This window comes from Canis lupus, chromosome 34 (genome assembly GCF_003254725.2).
Source record: "Canis lupus dingo isolate Sandy chromosome 34, ASM325472v2, whole genome shotgun sequence".
NCBI classification, from domain to species: Eukaryota; Metazoa; Chordata; class Mammalia; order Carnivora; family Canidae; genus Canis; species Canis lupus.
Window position 1 is genome coordinate 809,844 of NC_064276.1, and position 19,197 is coordinate 829,040.

The following is a 19,197-nucleotide window of genomic DNA, read 5'->3' on the forward strand; positions in this document are numbered from 1 at the left end:
GTTAACTGATATGGTCTCAAGAGCTAGATAAACAAATATGACACCCTGGTTTTTTTTTTTTTTTTTTGGTAGGACCTTTGTGTAAAGGGTGCTCAGATATTAAATTTTAAAAGCTCATTAGTGGAGGAAGCAGTGAATGAGCTAATAAATATGTTGCTGGATGGGGAAGTTCTATCCAAAGAAGAAAGTGACAAAGTATCTGATGCGAATAGGGCTGATTCAAAAACTGAAAGTTCAGGTAAGAAATGGGGTCATGGAAGGGTCTTATTTTTTTTAGGACATTACTGAAAACTAAAATTTCATTTTCTACATAGTGATTAATTTCACACTTCTGTAAACACTCTCCTAGGTTTATAAGGACAATTATAAATTCAAAATTATAATTCTGAGCATATTGCCATTCATCCTATTATTTTTAAAATTTTATTTAAATTCAGTTTGCCAACATAGAATATAACACTGAGTGCTCATCGCATTACATGCCCTCCTTAGTGCCCATTGCCCAGTCACCCCATCCCCCCACCCACCTTCTCTCCAGCAACCCTTTGTTTGTTTCCCAGAGTCAGGAGTCTCTCATGATTTGTCTTCCTCTCTAATTTTTCCCCACTCAGTTACCCCCCTTCCCTTATGGTCCCTTTCATTAGTTCTTATATTCCACATGTGAGTGAAACCATATGATAATTGTCTTTCTCTAATTGACTTATTTCACTCAGCATAATACCCTCCAGTACTATCCACGTCAAAGCAAATGGTGGGTATTCGTTCTTTCTGACAGCTGAGTGATATTCCATTGTATATATAGACCACATCTTCTTTATCCATTCATCTGTTGAAGGACACCTCAACCCTTTTCACAGTTTGGCCATTGTACATTGCTGCTATGAACATTGGGGTGCAGGTGTCCTGTCATTTCACTACTTCTGTATCTTTGGGGTAAATCCCCAGCAGTGCAATTGCTGGGTCGTTAGGGTAGCTCTATTTTTTAACTTCTTCAGGAACCTCCACACAGTTTTCCAGAGTGGCTGCACCAGCTTGTATTCCCACCAGTAGTGCAAGATGGCTCCCCTTTCTTCACATCCTCTCCAACATTTGTTATTTCCTATCTTGTTAATTTTCACCATTCTCACTGGTGTGAGGTGGTATCTCATTGTATTTCTCTGATGGCAAGTGATGCGGAGCATTTTCTCATGTGCTTGTTGGGCACATGTATGTCTTCTCTGGTGAAATTTCTTTTCATGTCCTCTGCCCATTTCTTGACTGGATTGTTTGTTTTTTGGATGTTTAGTTTGATAAGTTCTTTATAGATCTTGGATACTAGTCCTTTATCTGATATGTTATTTGCAAATGTCTTTTCCCATTTTGTATGTTGTCTTTTAGTGTTGTTGACTGTTTCCTTTGCTGCGCAGAAGCCTTTTATTTTGATGAAGTCCCAGTAGTTCATTATTGCTTTTGTTTCCCTTGCCTTTATAGATGTGTCTTGCAAGAAGTTGCTGTGGCTGACATCAAAAAGGGTGCTGCCTGTGTTTTTCTCTTGGATTTCAATGGATTCCTGTTTCACATTTAGATATTTCATCCATTTTGAGTTTAGCTTTGTGTTTGGTGTAAGACAGTGGTCCGGTTTCATTCTTCTGCATGTGACTGTTCAATTTTCCCAACACCATTTATTGAAGAGAGTTTTTTCCCATTGGATATTCTCTCCTGCTTTGTTAAAGATGAATTGACCATATAGTTGAGGGCCCATTTCTGGGTTCCCTATACTGTTCTGATCTATGTGTTTGTTTTTGTGCCAGTACCACTTGTCTTGATGGTCATAGCTTGGTAATACAGTTTGAAGTCAGGCATTGTGATGACCGCAGCTTTGTTTTTTTTTTTTTTTTTTTTTTAACATTCCTTTGGCTACTCAGGGTCTTTTTTTGGGATTATTTGTTCCAACTCTGTGAAGAAAGTCCATGCTATTTTGACAGGGATTGCACTGAATGTATAAATTGCTCTGGGTAGCATTGATATTTTCACAATATTTATTCTTCCAATCCTCAAGCATGGAATGTTTTCCCATCCCTTTGTGTCTTCCTTAATTTCTTTCCTAAGTGTTTTGTATTTATTAGAGTACAGATCCTTTACCTCTTTGGTTAGGTATTCCTTCCTAGGTATCTTAATGGTTTTTGGTGTAGCTATAAATGGAATTGACTCCTTAATTTCTTTTTCTTCTGTCTCATTGTTAGTGTATAGAAATGCAACTGATTTCTGTGCAAATTTTGCATCCTGCCACATTGCTGAATTGCTGTATGAGTTCTAGCAATTTTGGGGACAAGTCTTTTGGGTTCTCTATATACTGTATTATGTCATCTGCAAAGAGGGAGAGTTTGGTTTCTTTTTTTGCCAATTTGAACCTTTTATTTCTTTTTGTTGTCTGATTGCTGAGGCTAGGACTTCTAGTACTATGTTGAACAACAGTCATCCCATTATTTTCCTTATCAGTAGAGTAGGATGGATGATGGGTTGGAATTACCATTGGAGCACATCTGTCTATACTAAAGCAAAGCTTTTGTGGGACAGATGAAGACACTGAGAGGCAGAGAAGGAAAGTGCTTCTCCCAAGACTTTATGGCTATTGATGGAAGAGAGAACATCAGAACCCAGGTCCCTGAGGTCTGATCTTGCTTTTACAGCCCTAGCTCCCACCTCTCCTCCTGTTTCCTCACATTGAGGAGGAGAGGCCTCTTTTGGCCCACCTGGTACCCTAGTTTCCTCTTCCTATTCTTTGATGGGCTTGCTTTCTAGGAAATCTGATGTCTAAGTATTATTAAACTTGCATGTAATTATCTTAGTTTTTTTCTCTTTAATTGCAGTAGATGGTTCTGTTTTTTCCCATCTCTCTCAATTTTCTCATCTCCTAACAGCAAAGACAGAAGAAGGAAAATCTGACACCTTGACATCACCCTTGAGAGCCCCAGCAGGCCTCCTGCCTTTGACGACAATCCTGAGAAAGAAGAAGGAGATGGAAATGTTAGAGGAGGAGGCCTGTGGGTTGCTCTCCCATTTCAACCACCAAAACGTGGATGCACTTCTGAGAGTTACAAGGAATGCACTAGAGGCCATCCGCAGGCGTATTCATTCCTCTAATACAATGAACTTCCTGGGTAATAATTCAATACAGTTTTCCTACTGGCAGGCCAGGCATGGTTGCTGCTTGTGTGTGTGTGTGTGTGTGTATTCCTATTATTTTAAAATATTTTTAAAAACCACCATTTATTGAGAGCCTCCTTCTAAAATTATACGTTATGAACTTTGATTATTCCAGGAGTTCTATGAAGTATATCTTATTAATCCATATTCTCCAAAGCAGAACATTTCTTTACTATTTTTTGTGTCAATTTAGTACTTTCCAGCCAATTTTTTCATTCCTAATACAATCATCTTCTCCTCTGCACAGTTCAGAAAAAGGTGTTGTGTTTCCCAGATGAGCCCCCCAAATTCATCAAATCTAGAGACATTCTGAAATTAAATTTGTTTTTTCAAAGATTTTATTTATTTATTCATGAGACAGACAGAGAGAGAGAAAGGCAGAAACATAGGAGATACAGGAAGAGGGAGAAGCAGGCTCCATGTAGGGAGCCCAATGTGGGACTCGATCCTGGGACTCCAGGATCACTCCCTGAGCCTAAGGCAGACACTTAACCGCTGAGCCACCTAGGTGTCCCTGAAATTAAATTTTAAATTAAAAATTAAAATACATTATTAATCAAAATAGAAAAATAATAGAGTGATAAATCCTTTTTATTTATTTTGAATATTGGTATTTAAAGGGAAGCATCTCTATTACTTAATTAAAAGTAGATGAGTAAAAGTGGATACACCAAAGGAATTTTTTGATTGGTAGCATGGCTTACTATGTTTTGTTTCTCTTTGGAATAGAAGAATGTTCTTTTATTTAACACAGGAATGTTATTAGAACTTACCAAGCATTATATGCTGAATATTAAATCACATGTCTTTCCCAGCTTTATATATTCTAGTATTTCCAACTGTATAGAGTTATACACACACACACACACACACACACACACACACACATCTACACGTATATCTATGTCTCTACCAATACTTATATGTATATGCAACTTTAAAAGCCACTTGGATATAAATGGTGAGTTACACTTTATTTCTTCTCCACTCTAACTGCTCCCAGTTTGGATTAAACACACTGTGGTAGAAAAGGCATATGTTTTATTTGAAATTCCAAACTGGTTATTTGTTCTGACTTTGGCTTTTTCTGACAGCTTTCTTAGTCTTCATGCCTCGCTTCCTTATTCTACATTTAACTAATTTGTTGGCATGCTGGTATATGGACAGCATTATTTTCAGTTTTTTAGATAACAGTTTACATAATTAAGCCAGATTCTACATAGTGGGTGGCCTTTTAAGGAGGGTGTATCAGTAGATTGTATCAGCAGAAAATGTGTTGGGTCCCGCTGAACTGCTGTTGTATTGAGCAAAACATATTTCTCCATTACTTTTCATCCATTCCTCAAATATTTGTCTGATTATATACCTATTATGTATTGTTCTAAGTACCTTAATTTTTTCCCAGCTTAAAATGAAATAAACTCCATTTTATTTGTAAAAAAACAAAAAATAGTAAGGCTTCCCTCTGTTATGTTAATTCAGACAGTAAGAGTACATCCAGAATCAAGCAGAACATCCTGCCCATTTTCCGGGCAAGCATCACTCTGGCCATTCCCAACATTGCCATGGCCCCTGCCCTGGAAGACATACAGCAGACGCTGAACAAAGCTGTGGAGTGCATAGTCCATGTCACTAAGGGGGTCAGACAATGGAGCAGTGAGCTGTTGTCCAAGGTGGGTATGGATGAAGGAATCATTTCACATGGAAGCTACTTCTTTTATGGATGGATCCAAGCTGAAAAATATCCTTTCACTTTGTAGAAAAAGATGGAGGAAAGAAAAATGACCGCTTTGCAGGATAATGACAGTGATTCTGAGATTGAAATGGAAGAAAATGAACCTCCTGGTGAGTGTTCCTTTGGTTCTTTTTAACCAGTCGTTGAAAACCAACACTGAGGGAGTTAAAATGTATTTTCCCTCCATGCAATTCTTACATCAGTGTTGATTAGAATATTAATCTGCGAGCCAGTTTTAAATGAATATAAAATAAAAATCCATGTATTTTATTATCACTATTATAAATTGTGTATCTATAGTGTATACATCACAGATGTGGCTGCCTCACTGATTTCTGGTCCAGTGTGATGATAGGAATGGGGGTATAATAAGGACTTCAGTCTCACAGTTTAAAGAAAAACTTATCACAATGAATATTTTCTGACATTTAAGAGATATTTTGTATTTTAACCCATACTGTGTCCTGTTATGCTAACATGTTGTGATGTTTGCTGTATATCCTATGGTTTTCACTTATACTCTGTAAAATTAGAGAACATATGCTATCTAAGTTGCTAATGACATTAAATGTTAACCTTGAGTCCTTCAAACTCATTCTAAGGAAAACCTGCAAAAGGCAGATCTCATTCACTTATTGTTCATTACCCCTGTGTGATAAATCAACTAACCCTGAGGAGAACTGAAGAGGTTCTGCTTTAAAACAGTCTGTTATGGGGCAGCCCCGGTGGCGCAGCAGTTAGTGCTGCCTGCAGCCCACGGCGTGATCCTGGAGACCCTGGATCGAGTCCCACGTCGGGCTCCCTGCATGGAGCCTGCTTCTCCCTCTGCGTGTGTCTCTGCCTCTGTCTCTCACTCTGTATCTCTCATGAGTAAATAAAACAAAATCTTTAAAAAAAAAACCAGTCTGTTATGGAGGAGGATAAAGATAGCTCAAAACACTTGGTCCACAACTTACAATATTATTTATTTAAGCCACAAAGACATATGTTATTATGTTAATTTCAATTTTTATGTTATGTGGAAACACTGCTTTACATCCTAGACTAGTTTATAATTCAGAATTTTCTAAGCTCAAAATATGTTCAATCATGAATTATATCTGAAATTGAGAAGAAAAAATGTTTGATGAAAAGTTGTATATATAATTTTGTTATGACAAAGAGATTTAACAAATTGCCAAAATTTATGAAATGCAGTTAAAACAGCACTTAGAGGGAAATTTATAACCTTAAACATGGATATTTAAAAAGAGGCCATACCTCAGATTAATAATTTTGTTTTTCTATCTGAAGAAAATTATCTTCAAGGTTACTGATTTTTTTTCTAGAGCCTGAAGTCTGTTGAGCTCCTCTCGTGAATTCTCATTCCATTTATGTTCTCAACCTTAGAATTTGCATTTGACTCTTTTGTATTTCTGTTTCTTTACTAGTATTCTCTATTTTGTGACATGACCCTCACACTTTCCTTTAATTCTTTAGATCCGGTTTTCAGCGGTTCTCTGAACATATTTATAACAGCTGATATAAATTTGGTCTAGTAATTCCAATAGTTGGGTTTTCTCATGTACAGTTTCTATTGACTACTGTTGGTGTTGTGTATGGGCACTGGTTTCCTCCTGTACCTTTGCATAACTCATCATTTTAATTTTTGTTGAAAACTTGATATTTATTTATAAAGATTTTATTTATTTATGAGAGAGAGAGCGAGAGAGCGAGAGAGCATGAGCAGGGGGAGGGGCAGTGGGAGAGGAAGAAGCAATGGGGCTCGATCCCAGGACTCTGAGATCATGACCTGAGCCCAAGTCAGATGCTTCATGTATCAAGCCACCCAGGTGCCCTGAAAACTTGATATTTTAAAGAATATAATGTGGCAGCCCTGAAAATCTGCTTGTCTTCTCCCCAGAGTCTGTTGTTTCTGTTTCATTATTGACTTTATTGACTTTCCTGGACTAATTCCGGAAAATTTGCCTTTCTTGTGGAGTGCACCACTGTAGTTTTTGGTTGGATAGTTTGAAGGTCAGCTAATGATTGCACAGAGATTTCCTTAATCCTTTGAACGGATAAGTCTTACACCCTTTGCCTAGGGATGGTGTGTGTGCTGGAGCACTCTGAGAACTCAGGAAATTTTCAGTCCTGCCATAGCTTTTATTCACTTGATTGTTCAAGGCTCAAGTCAAAGATTGGGGCATTTTAGGTCTTTCCTGGGCATATGGATAGCTCTGTACAGATGCATGACTTTCTAGAACTCCAGGGGATACAATGCCCTCTGTGGATATCTCATTCCCCAGATCTTTAATTTTTTGGTCAACCTCTTGTTTGCCTCAAGTAATATCATTGTCTCAGTCATCTGTGAAATTAATTGTAGTTGATAGTTTTTTTTTTTTTTTTTTTACAAATGCCTTGGTGATAGAGATTTTATTTTTCTCAGTGAGTTCTGAGTCAGGTGAAGTAACAATAAACTCTGGGGCTTTTCCAGAGAACTTCCTGATGCATCAAGTAGTGACAATTTTCTGAGCCTTCTTGAGGAGCTCTAAATGCACTCTGGCCTCTCTGGTGATGGCTAGGCTGTGGCTGTGTTTCTGAAAGCCACCATGTTGTCAGTGAGGGGGCAGTGGGCCTTTGGAAGTTAAAAACACCTCAAACTCATTCTTGTTACTAAGATTTTAGCATTTTTTTCTTTTAAAGATTTTTATTTATTCATGAGAGACACAGAGAGAGAGAGAGAGACAGAGACAGAGACAGAGACAGAGAGAGGCAGAGACACAGGCAGAGGGAGAAGCAGGCTCCCTGCAGGGAGCCCAACGTGGGACTCAATCCCAGGACTCCAGGATCAGGCCCTGGGCTGAAGGTGGCGCTAAACTGCTGAGCCACCCGGGCTGCCCTTAGCATTTTTTTCTTGAATAAAGGAGTACTGCTTGGCTTGTTGCAAGCTTTGGTTCATGTCCAGAGTCCTGAAAAAATTGATAGTGACAAATTTTCCCTATTTTCAATTGCTTTTACAAAGAAGCAGACTGTCGGAGGTCCTTACTTTACAGACATGTCTTCCTTACAGAAATCCCCTCATCTTTTTAAAGCATGTTCCCTATGCTGTTGATATAAACTTTTCTCTTTCTCCTTTGTTTTTACTTTTAGATACCTTTGAGATAGCATCTGTAAACTTACCTATTCCTGTACAGATCAGGAACTATTATAAGAATGTGTCTGACAACAAAGAGATTGTAAAATTAGTCTCCGTGCTTAGCACAATCATCAACTCCACTAAAAAGGTATGCCAAGAGGATTTGTCACGAGGTTTGCCATATTTGCTCCACAATATGTACCTGCGTGAGGATGAATGTCACAAGCTTGTCCTACTCATAGCCTGGGTCTTTCTGTGCCTTCACTGAGGAGCTGTGGATTCTGGAATGTGCTCAGCAAATGTTTAACTAAAGACTTTTCTTCCTAGATTACAAGGGGACAAATAACTGTTATTCCTATGTTTTATATTTTGTTCTAATGCTTTAAACCTACGTATTTACCGATTTAATACAAATAAACCCAATCATTAAAAAAATTGATATGTTTCTTTTTTTAAAAAAGATTTTATTTATTTATTTGACAGAGAGAGAGAAAGAGTGAGCACAAGCAGAGGGAGCAGCAGAAAAAGAGGGAGGAGCAGTCTCCTCACTGAGCAGGGAGCCCAATGCAGGGCTCCATCCCAGGACCCGGGGATCATGACCTGAGCTGAAGGCAGATGCTTAACTGACTGAGCCATCCAGGTGCCCCAGAATTTGATATGTTTCAAAGCACAAGTCAGACTGCTACCAGTACTGGCTAGTATCGTTTGAAAGAGAATAAGATTTATACTCAGTTTTTCATATTTGTGTAGTCAGGTAAATCTCATAAACTATCAGATAAAATTTCTGTGTATTGCCACATGGAAATAAGGTAATACAAAGGACAGAGCAAATAGTAATAGTGTAAATTCCAGTTAACTTTTCTTCCAGCCTGTTCTCTCAGCTCCCCTTTTTATTGTTCAGGCAAATCGGTTCTTGTCAGAAGGATTCAAAACCCTGACATTAATTTCTACTTAAAAACAATCTAGGGATCCCTGGGTGGCGCAGCGGTTTGGCGCCTGCCTTTGGCCCAGGGCGCGATCCTGGAGACCCGGGATCGAATCCCACGTCGGGCTCCCAGGGCAGGGAGCCTGCTTCTTCCTCTGCCTATGTCTCTGCCTCTCTCTCTCCCTCTATATGACTATCATAAATAAATTAAAAAAAATAAAAACAATCTATATTCACATTGTCCCTAAGACCTGTTGACTCTAAAAATGTCTCCAAGTGTTGAGGGAATAGTTGTCACTCAGCAAATACATCTTTTCTGTTAGTCAGTTCTGATAGAGTGAACTTCATTTGTCTGAAAACATTTTGGAAAGCTGCCATTGCTCTAACCATGTGAAGAAATATTATTAAGTTTAATTTTAACGTGTTCCTAAGGGAACTGGAAGCTTTTGCATTTATGCATTTTCAATTTTCTTTTCTTAATATGTTGAAGGTCCTATATTTAATTTTATCGTAGGGACAGTGTTCACATAATTCAATATAACAAATATTTATCTAATGCTTAGTTTATCAAGCTCCATGTAAATGATAAATGTAAGTATTCAATGAGGATAATAAACATTCAGATATATTTTCAAATGTTGCAGTAATCATGGAAAATACAATAAAATAAATCAATAATGAAGCTCATTACTTTCTCTGAATATAAGTAGCCACAATCATGAAAATCAAAGGGTAAGACATAGTAGTTGAAATTAGCATACTGCTGGCAACACAGTGCTTATCTGTGTTATTTTGTTGCATTTGCTTTTATATCATATGAAGGAAATGTGCAAATCTTAGGCACTTAGAATAACTGGAAGTACTTTTCCTGGATTGACGAGATGGACAGATTGTTTCTGGAAGAATAAATACACACTTAGTCATCATATTAGACATGGCCAGCCCTCCACAGCCCAGGACCCTTCTGAGTGATTCTGCCTCAACCACGGAAAATCCTATGATCCTGTCCTTTCCTTCTTGCCATAGCTGATTGGATCAGAATGTAAGCCTGACCTGCATTTGGCAGATCCACAGGCTAGCCATCAATTTACAACATTGCCTGCTTGGAAAGATGAGCTGGACCGAACCATCTAAATAACCTTGGCAGTAAAAATGACTTAAGCAGAAGAGCTCTACACATGCAGTTCAGGCAGTTCTTCCTTGAAGCTCTAGGCTACCTTCACTTAAAAAATACCCAATTTGATAAAGAGTGACACTGTCAGAAAAGATAAATGAGAGTCTAAAACTTAGTCACCTCGGTGTTTTCTTGATATTATAAACTCTGGGATGTTGAAAGAACTCAGAATTCTGGAATTTCTACCAGATTCAGACGTCTTTGATAATCTGTGATTCATCCTCTAAGACATTGTACTCTTGTGAATGTCTACATGCTGTTGCAATTCATTCTGGGTATGCATGTCAACATCTCAGCCCGTGGCAGGGGATCAGTTTGGTTGGGATAAGTAGTGGCAGGCTTAGCTTTGCACATTTTAATGAGTGGGAAGTCTCAATAGCTATTAAACCTGAAGCTAGGGGGTACATTTTTAGCTGTGTGTGGAGTATTGGGGTAAAGCTGCTTGCTTTGGTGCGAGTTGGTATAATTAAGTGATTGGGCCATTTAGAATGTTGTTTGTATTGCTCTATTTTTTCAAGTAATGGCATTTTAAATGCTATCTCACTTAAAAATTTTTTTTCTCATGTAGGTGTAACTCTGAAATTTAAGCCAATAGAAAAAGTTGATTCTCAACAGATATAAACATTAGAAGTGAGGAGTCAAATCTTTAATTATTTGTAGATGATAATGATTTTCTGTCATGTAAAACTGAGAGGCTAATCTGAAAAAAAAATATGACCCAACAAGAGTTCAATTAGTTGTTAGTTGAAAGATAATTATAGGCATTTTTACTGTAATGCAAAAAACATATTCCTGAAAGTCTTGTTTTGCAAAGTTGCATATTTAACATAACGTGGATTATGAGAAAAGCAGGTTTGAGGCAGACCGTCAAAACCTAGAAAATTGGGACACCTGGGTGGCTCACTGGTTAAGTGTCTGCCTTTAGCCCAGGGCATGATCCTGGAGTCCTGGGATCGAGTCCCATATTGGGCTCCCTGCATGGAGCCTGCTTCTCCCTCTGCCTGTGTCTCTGTTTCCCTCTTTCTCTCTCTGTGTCTCTCATGAATAAATAAATAAAATCTAAAAAAAAAAAACCTAGAAAAATTTGTTAACCAGATTAGTTACAAAAACAATGACAATCATGGTAAAATACTAACCCATTTAATAATGGTATAGTAAGTAAAGAGCTTTATTATCAAAAGGTGAAAGAAACTTGGTAAAAGATGAGTGTCAGAAACAGTTTAAACTGCTGAGTTATGGAAACAAGGATAAAATATAGAAAGGTCAGGTTGGACTGTGCAAAGAACATTCTTAAAACAAAGTGGTGACTAAATAGGCCCCCAAGGAAAAAGTGGAAGGACTGTGGCACACGAGATTGTGCCCCTCCATGGCTGGCTGTTTTAGCTGGTACAGAACAAAGTGCTGGGAAAAATAGCATTTGATGTGACCTCCTCATCATTTTGACATTAGTTACCAAATGTGAGTGAGCCAGTTCATCTCACAGAAGCACACTTCATAGTAATAGGACTATTTATTAAAAAATAATTTAAAAAAACTTATATGCCATCCATAGCCAGTTATAAAAATAGAAAAAGATCTCGTTTACAATGATCATATTATTGAAAAATACTGAGGAACATATGTGATAAAGAGTGTGTGAGGTCTCTATGAAGATTCCTGTACTACTTAACAGGTAATTAAAAAAATTAGAAGATTTGGAAATGTTTACTGTGTTCTAGGATAGGAAGACTTAATATTGTACAGGTGTCAATCCTAATCCAATGGATTTATACATTTTATGTGATTTCATGTAATCTTCAATGGAATTTGATGCTGGATATATTCTGTTTGCCTCTCCAGATCTTATCTCCACCCTCTGACCTTAGGAAACAAATTAATAGATTACCATTGAGGCTTCCAATAGATTTGACCAGTGAGAGAGTCATGGGGGAGGTCTGATGCTGGATGGCAGGGAAGAGAATGACCTCAGAGTGATTTTTCCACAGCAAGCTGTGATTTTGAGCTGTGATTTCTGAATGAAAGGCCAGCTACAATCAAGAGGCTCTTGTCCAAAAGAGTCTTTCTGGACTCGTCATGGTCTCTCTTTTTCTGGTTTTCCTAGTTTCTAGAAACTATCCCTCTCTCCTTTTGGCTAGAAGGCTAACGGTTTTGTTGTTACTGTGTTGGACTTACCATGTCCATAATGAATCTAGTTCTAGTTCTGTGGCATTTCTAACTATTTACACAGCTCACTAATTAAGGATTTTGATAAATCCGTGGGAACCACCAGCAATTGAGCAATATTCGCTTATACCATGATGCCATTTCCACATCTTTCCTCTCAACACAAATCTGTTATTTGTATTCTAGGAAGTTATTACATCTATGGATTGCTTCAAACGCTACAATCATATTTGGCAAAAAGAGAAAGAAGAAATGGTTATGATGTTTATTACAAAAACCCCCTTGCTTTCTGAATTTGAATCTCAGATTCTCTATTTCCAAAAGCTAGAGCAGGAAATTAATGCCGAAGCAGAATGCATCTGTGTGGGTGCCATTGCTCTATACACAGGTTGGTTCATTTTCTTTCAGGCAATCATAAAAATTCAATAGTATTGTTCTGTCTCCTTACCTAGATTAGTATTCCAGAGAGTTCTAGCTATCTTTAAGACTGACTTTCTTTTGGGCTTCAAGTTTTAAGACCAATTTGTATATTTGTTTTTTATTTCCTTCTGCATGATTATATATTCTGGACTATTTTGAACACTTTGCTGCTAAACATTGCAAATAAATGCTAATTCAGAGAAAGAGGATGAGCATGTTGTATTTGGAATTAAAATTTATTTTTCCTTTAATAAATAATTATAAGCATTTGAGGCTTATTGCTAATGATTTTGATAATGTCCTTTTTTTAGCATTTCAAAATATGTTCCAAATTGTTGTACAACAAGCTTTATAAAATGAATGAATATATAATGAGGAGGAAAATCTAATGTTTTTCCAGTTTGATTTTCTTATGCTCTACAGGGCTATAAGTTGCAAAGTATTTATAATTGGTGAACAATAGCATTCTATCTTTTCATACGTGCAAGTTTTTTTTTAAGATTTTATTTATTTATTCATAGAGACAGAGAGAGAGAGAGAGGCAGAGACACAGGCAGAGGGAGAAGCAGGCATCATACAGAGAGCCTGACGTGGGACTCGATCCAGGGTCTCCAGGATCACGCCCTGGGCTGCAGGCGGCGCTAAACCGCTGCACCACCAGGGCTGTCCCGTGCAAGTTTTTCAAACTGATCTGTGGACAATTGGGCTTTACAGCTGACTTGAAGTTCACTCTGACTGCTGAGACAAAGGCCTGGATGGTTGTCATTGGCCGTCACTGTAACAAAAAATATAGGAGTGAGATGGAAAACATTTTTACACTCGTTGAAGAATTCAATAAGAAACTGAATCGTCAGATTAAAGACTTAGATGATATTCGGATTGCTATGGCAGCACTGAAAGAAATCAGGGAGCAACAAATCTCCATTGACTTTCAAGTAGGACCTATTGAGGTAACAGATAATCATTTATTCATTATGGAAATATCTCCACATGTTGAGTGATATTAGCTAAAATATTGACTAGGTCTGGACTATAGTTACAAATGGACGCTTAACCTAAGAACAATTTCAGTAATGATGATACCGAACCTTATAGGGTACCTTCTGTGGGCCTCTTCTGGTCCTTTACATGGCATCTAAGATTCCTAACTGCAAAACCTGGGGTGAGGGTTTCTGCACAAGTGATCTATTGATGAGTTCCCATAGGAGAAGGAGGTGAGGGAAGCAGAAATGATGAGGTTGATTCAGGTGTTGGGTAGCTAAGATTGATTTCTACTTGATTCCATGGGGTGCTGTGGAGCATGAGCTATACTGCACAGTTGGTCCTACCTTGAGGTAAAGAGGACTGCCCTTTATACCCCCAAGTCAGTTGGTCATTGGCTATAATCTCCCCATGAGGAAGCTCCCATTTAGCTGAGGACAGTTTTTGCAGGGAAAGAGGCAGCTATGATCCCCATAGACAGCACTTGTAGCAGTTGGAATGGGAATACCAGCTGGTAAACAGAACCTGGATGGAGCTGTAGGGGAGGAAAAATTCTTCCTCTACTTTTCAATGTCTTCTAGTTGGCTTAAGAATTAAATTGATATGTGACAGATCAATAGGAGAAAAACCAAAGTTTTATTATAGATGCACAGAGCCCAATAATGAAATTGATACCTAAAGAAATGTGGTCTATGTATACAATGGAATATTCCTCAGCCATTAGAAACGACAAATACCCACCATTTGCTTCAACGTGGATGGAACTGGAGGGTATTATGCTGAGTGAAGTAAGTCAATCGGAGAAGGACAAACATTATATGTTCTCATTCATTTGGGGAATATAAATAATAGTGAAAGGGAATAGAAGGGAAGGGAGAAGAAATGTGTGGGAAATATCAGAAAGGGAGACAGAACATGAAGACTCCTAACTCTGGGAAACGAACTAGGGGTGGTGGAAGGGGAGGAGGGCGGGGGGTGGGGATAAATGGGTGACGGGCACTGAGGGGGGCACTTGACGGGATGAGCACTGGGTGTTATTCTGTATGTTGGCAAGTTGAACACCAATAAAAAATAAATTTATTATAAAAAAAGGAAAAAAAAGAAATGAGCAAGGAATTGACAGTTCAAAGAAAACTTAACTTTGGGAGCTTCAATTAATTAGTAAGGGATTCTAAAGGGAATTTGGGCTCTGGTAGCTGAAAAAGTAACAAGGGTTGTTTATACAGCCTTCTCAGCTCTAAAGGTCCTATCTCTGGTATTAGGCTGTCTCTCGACCTCCTGGTTCAGAGAGGATACCTTTCACATGGAAGGTTTATTTTCTGCTCTCTAGAGAAAAAGTAGGGGAGGGGTCAGAGTGTTCTTTTTGCATTAGCAAAAAGTTTCTTAAGTGACTCTTATTTAGAATAATCAATGTGGCAAAGTGACGCATTTTAGGGTGGCTTGCCCTTGGTCCCTGGAGGCACTAATAGTGTTCATTCATGTATTAATTTTGTATTGACTCATTTAATCTTTATCAGACACCTACTTTATTTATTTTTTTAAAAGATTTTATTTATTCATGAAAGACACAGAGAGAGAGGCAGAGACACAGGCAGGGGGAGAAGCAAGCTCCATGCAGGGATCCCGGGACTCCAGGATCATGCCCTGAACCAAAGGCAGACACCCAACCACTGAGCAACCCAGGCATCCCCAAACACCTCCTTTAAAATAGGAAACTGAAGGTCAAGGAAGTGATGCAGTTTGATTAGCATTACACATTACTTTTTTTTTTTTTAAGATTTTATTTATTTATTCATGAGACACACACACACACACACACACACACACACACACACACACACACACAGGCAGAGACACAGGCAGAGGGAAAAGCAGGCTCCATGCAGGGAGCCCGACATGGGACTCGATACTGGATGCCCAGGATCACACTCTGGGCCAAGGGCGGAGCTAAACTGCTGAGCTACCTGGGCTGCCCCACGTTACTTTTTTAATTGTACTGTTTCATATTTTCTCTTCTATATGAATATGTTTGCTCAGGAATGGTTTACTGTGCTATTCTTTTAAGTGAGATCAGTGTAATTGTAGCGTTAAAATAATTCCAGAAGAAATATCTTTTTATTACACTGTAACTTAAATGTATGGACTTAAATTTCTGATGATGAGGATTGTATACTAATCTCACATTTTCTGTATCCCTCTTTGAATTTTAGAAAATTTTAAATTACCATGATAATGAGGCAGATGACCATGTGTTTGCACTGTTGCTATATTGAGTCAAGAAAATCATATGGTACTCTGTGCCCTTCTTGGGAATTGAAACATAAGGTGAAGAGTCCCTGCTTTATGTAGAACCAGGAGCATTGCTGGGAGTTTGAAGAGGAGGCCCAGTAACTGACACCCCTGTTTGCCCCTGTCTATGAATTCAGACAAAACTATAGTCCGGTAGTCAAGATAAAACAAACACCTAACTTGTCAACATCAAAATACAACCTCATTCCTGGTAGAACTTTCTTGGAAGACATGGCTTGGTATACAACTCCCGTATTCCCATTATCACCCAAATTTGTACAGACACACCATGAACTTGTGAATACTATATCCCAGAATTGTTGAACCTACTCACAAATCAGAGGCAGCATTGGAAAGCTGCAGGACCCTCTGTTTCCCCACTTTGCTTGATTGGTACTGGGATGCAGACCAGAAGAATGCATTCAAGGAGAAAGAAGTAAGATGGAGAAAGGCACTGGGCTAGGTGTACCCAAATCAATAGTCTCTTCCCCGAATTAATGATTAGGTATTCAACTACCTGTATAGGGAGAACTAATGGTGGGAGATCAGGGTAGGGATATTTAGGGAAAATCCTTTTTCATGAAAGCCAGTTTTAATCTATTAGCCAAGAGAGTCATCTAGGATTTTTCATCTTGAAGGTAGTGACTTGGCTCAGGCTTCAATGCATGAGTTCCCTCTTGTGTCTCAGTATTGGAACCTCTTACCAACAAAATGAGATGGGATAGAGTTAAAACCCTGATTTATTTTGTTATCCTAATATTAGCAGTTAGATTACTTTATTTTCATTTACTTGATATAATTTCAGTCTTAAAATACAATTAAGGAGCCTAAGTAAAAATACCTTTTATTTGTATAATGATTTATAATTTTTATGGTTTTTGAAATTCACTTAAAATGCTATTTTTTGATATTCGCAAAAATCCTGTGAAGCAGTCAGGGAATTCTCCCATTTTACAGATGAGGAAACCAAAGCTTAGGGGGCTCAGTTGGTCATTTAAGTTTTCAGAGTTTGCAAGAAGAATAGTAGAACTCTCTGGGCCGTTTCCCTAACATGTGGATATTTTCCATTCCAACACTTCAATAAATGCTTTAATAAATAAATGTATAGATTTATGCATTTGACTGCCAGAAATTAAATTTTCCTTCTTTTGTGTAGGAATCCTATGCCCTGCTTAACAAATATGGGCTTCTGATAGCGAAGGAAGAGATGGACAAAGTTGATACTCTGCGTTATTCTTGGGAGAAGCTTCTGGCACGTGCCAGTGAAGTTCAGAATGAATTAGTCTCACTGCAGCCCAGTTTCAGGAAGGAACTTATTAGCACCGTGGAGATCTTCCTCCAGGACTGTCACCAGTTCTACTTGGACTATGATTTGGTACAACTCTAGCTTTTTTTTGTTTGTATTTTTTGGGAAGTCTGGGAATGGAACATGCAAAGGGTTTAAAGATTGTACATCAAGTTTAATGAAATTCTCTAGGAATGGGAATTTTCATGAGGGCAGTCTAAGAAATGAGGAATTTAAAAGCACTGTCCATATTATATGACTGTTCTGTTCCTGAAGTTGTTTGATAGCTTTCTAAATTTGTGCAGACAAATACTATTCGCATATGGTTAGTATAGCCCTCCCTCGACAGCTCTCCTTAGTTCCACAAACACCACAGGGTACCTGGCGTGAGCCAGGCACTGCCCTTGGTGCCGAAGGCACAAAGGTGGATGAGACAGATGGAGTTCATGTTTTTGTCACTCATTTACGAGTTTTAGTGCCAACTCTTCTACTGGGAATGTTGTATAATAAGACCCATTTCTAGCCAATTATAATATACTACAGAGTGGAAATATGTAGAATAAAGGGTATGGTTTGTATCTATTGTGTAGGAAAAACACACCAAACCACAAAGTTAATAAACTTATGAGATTGGATTCCTGCACTAACTTCATGGAAGAAAAAGCACAGAAATCCACTTATTGAAGGTGTTCTAATGTAGGAAAACCTGTTGGGAATGTCAAGATTATAGGTCACTTCGCAAGTTGATATGAGAATGGTAAAATCTGAGTTTCATGGCATTAGTGTTGAATTCAAAGCCAGATGTTATATGTGCTTCCTACAGAGTGCTTAGTGACTTTTCTTTGCCTGTGTCACCTAAGAGATGAATAGTACTTGTTTTTAATTTTCAAAATTTCTTGAAATTGAGAGGTTGTGGTATTATTTAGAAGTTGTGGTATTTTTTAGACTTGAAAATATTTCCAAACGAGTCACTTTCCTGAGTACTTTCCTACAGTTAAAAAATGAAGTTTTCTATCATTTATGTGACATGCCTGAGAGCATGCAAATACTTTGAGCTCATAAAATCCATAAGCAACATTTCATTCTATTGTATATTTAACTTTTTGTTTCAGAATGGTCCAATGGCTAGTGGCTTGAAACCCCAGGAAGCCAGTGATAGGCTTATCATATTTCAGGTAATCTTTTTAATTTCTATGACCTTCTAAACCACCAAAATGTATTTTAGGCCCATACATTTATTTCCTTAATATGGAAAGGCCTATTGTGGAATGTTTTAAAAAAAATGTGAGTTGGGATGATTATAATTAGAGTTAGTTTCTATGTAACTAGCTATAGTTATTTACTGTTCTTACTTGCATGTGCTCAGAGATCATACATGCTTGCTTATTTGCCAGTTTTTAAAAATTTACATGTTTATTCATGTGTAAATCATCTTGATGAGTTTTCACTTATGTTTTCTTTAGAATCAGTTTGATAATATCTATCGGAAATACATCACCTATACTGGAGGAGAGGAGCTTTTTGGTCTGCCAGTTACTCAGTATCCTCAGCTTCTTGAAATAAAGAAGCAATTAAATCTTCTACAGAAAATATACACTCTGTACAACAGCGTCATAGAAACTGTAAATAGCTATCATGATATCCTTTGGTCAGAAGTGAATATTGAAAAAATCAACAATGAACTTTCAGAATTCCAGAACAGGTGAGAAATTAAATGTTTAGCATGCCCAGAGCTATTGAATCTCAAATGCTTTCTTTTTTTTTGATAGGCTGTCAAATTCTCTTCTCACCCTTTGATGTTTTGAAAGCACATTGTGCTGCATTGCCATTGTCTATTGACATCACCCTTGTCAGACACTATTTATTAATTACCCCTGTGTGTGCGAGGTGAGACAAGCACATCCTTTAAACCTGGATGAAT

The 19,197-nt window shown here is 37.9% G+C and overlaps 1 protein-coding gene across 1 annotated transcript in view; it reads left to right on the plus strand.

The window, feature by feature from the left end:
* The window catches only part of DNAH5 (dynein axonemal heavy chain 5), a 303,601-nt gene that overhangs the window by 120,725 nt on the left and 163,679 nt on the right, over positions 1–19,197 (plus strand). The window contains exons 18-27 of the mRNA XM_035710321.2: positions 73–238; positions 2,901–3,140; positions 4,669–4,859; positions 4,947–5,031; positions 8,054–8,187; positions 12,488–12,689; positions 13,436–13,671; positions 17,148–17,366; positions 18,389–18,451; positions 18,740–18,978. Of these exons, the coding sequence (XP_035566214.1) occupies positions 73–238; positions 2,901–3,140; positions 4,669–4,859; positions 4,947–5,031; positions 8,054–8,187; positions 12,488–12,689; positions 13,436–13,671; positions 17,148–17,366; positions 18,389–18,451; positions 18,740–18,978 (1,775 nt within the window). The remainder of the gene's footprint in view (positions 1–72; positions 239–2,900; positions 3,141–4,668; positions 4,860–4,946; positions 5,032–8,053; positions 8,188–12,487; positions 12,690–13,435; positions 13,672–17,147; positions 17,367–18,388; positions 18,452–18,739; positions 18,979–19,197) is intronic.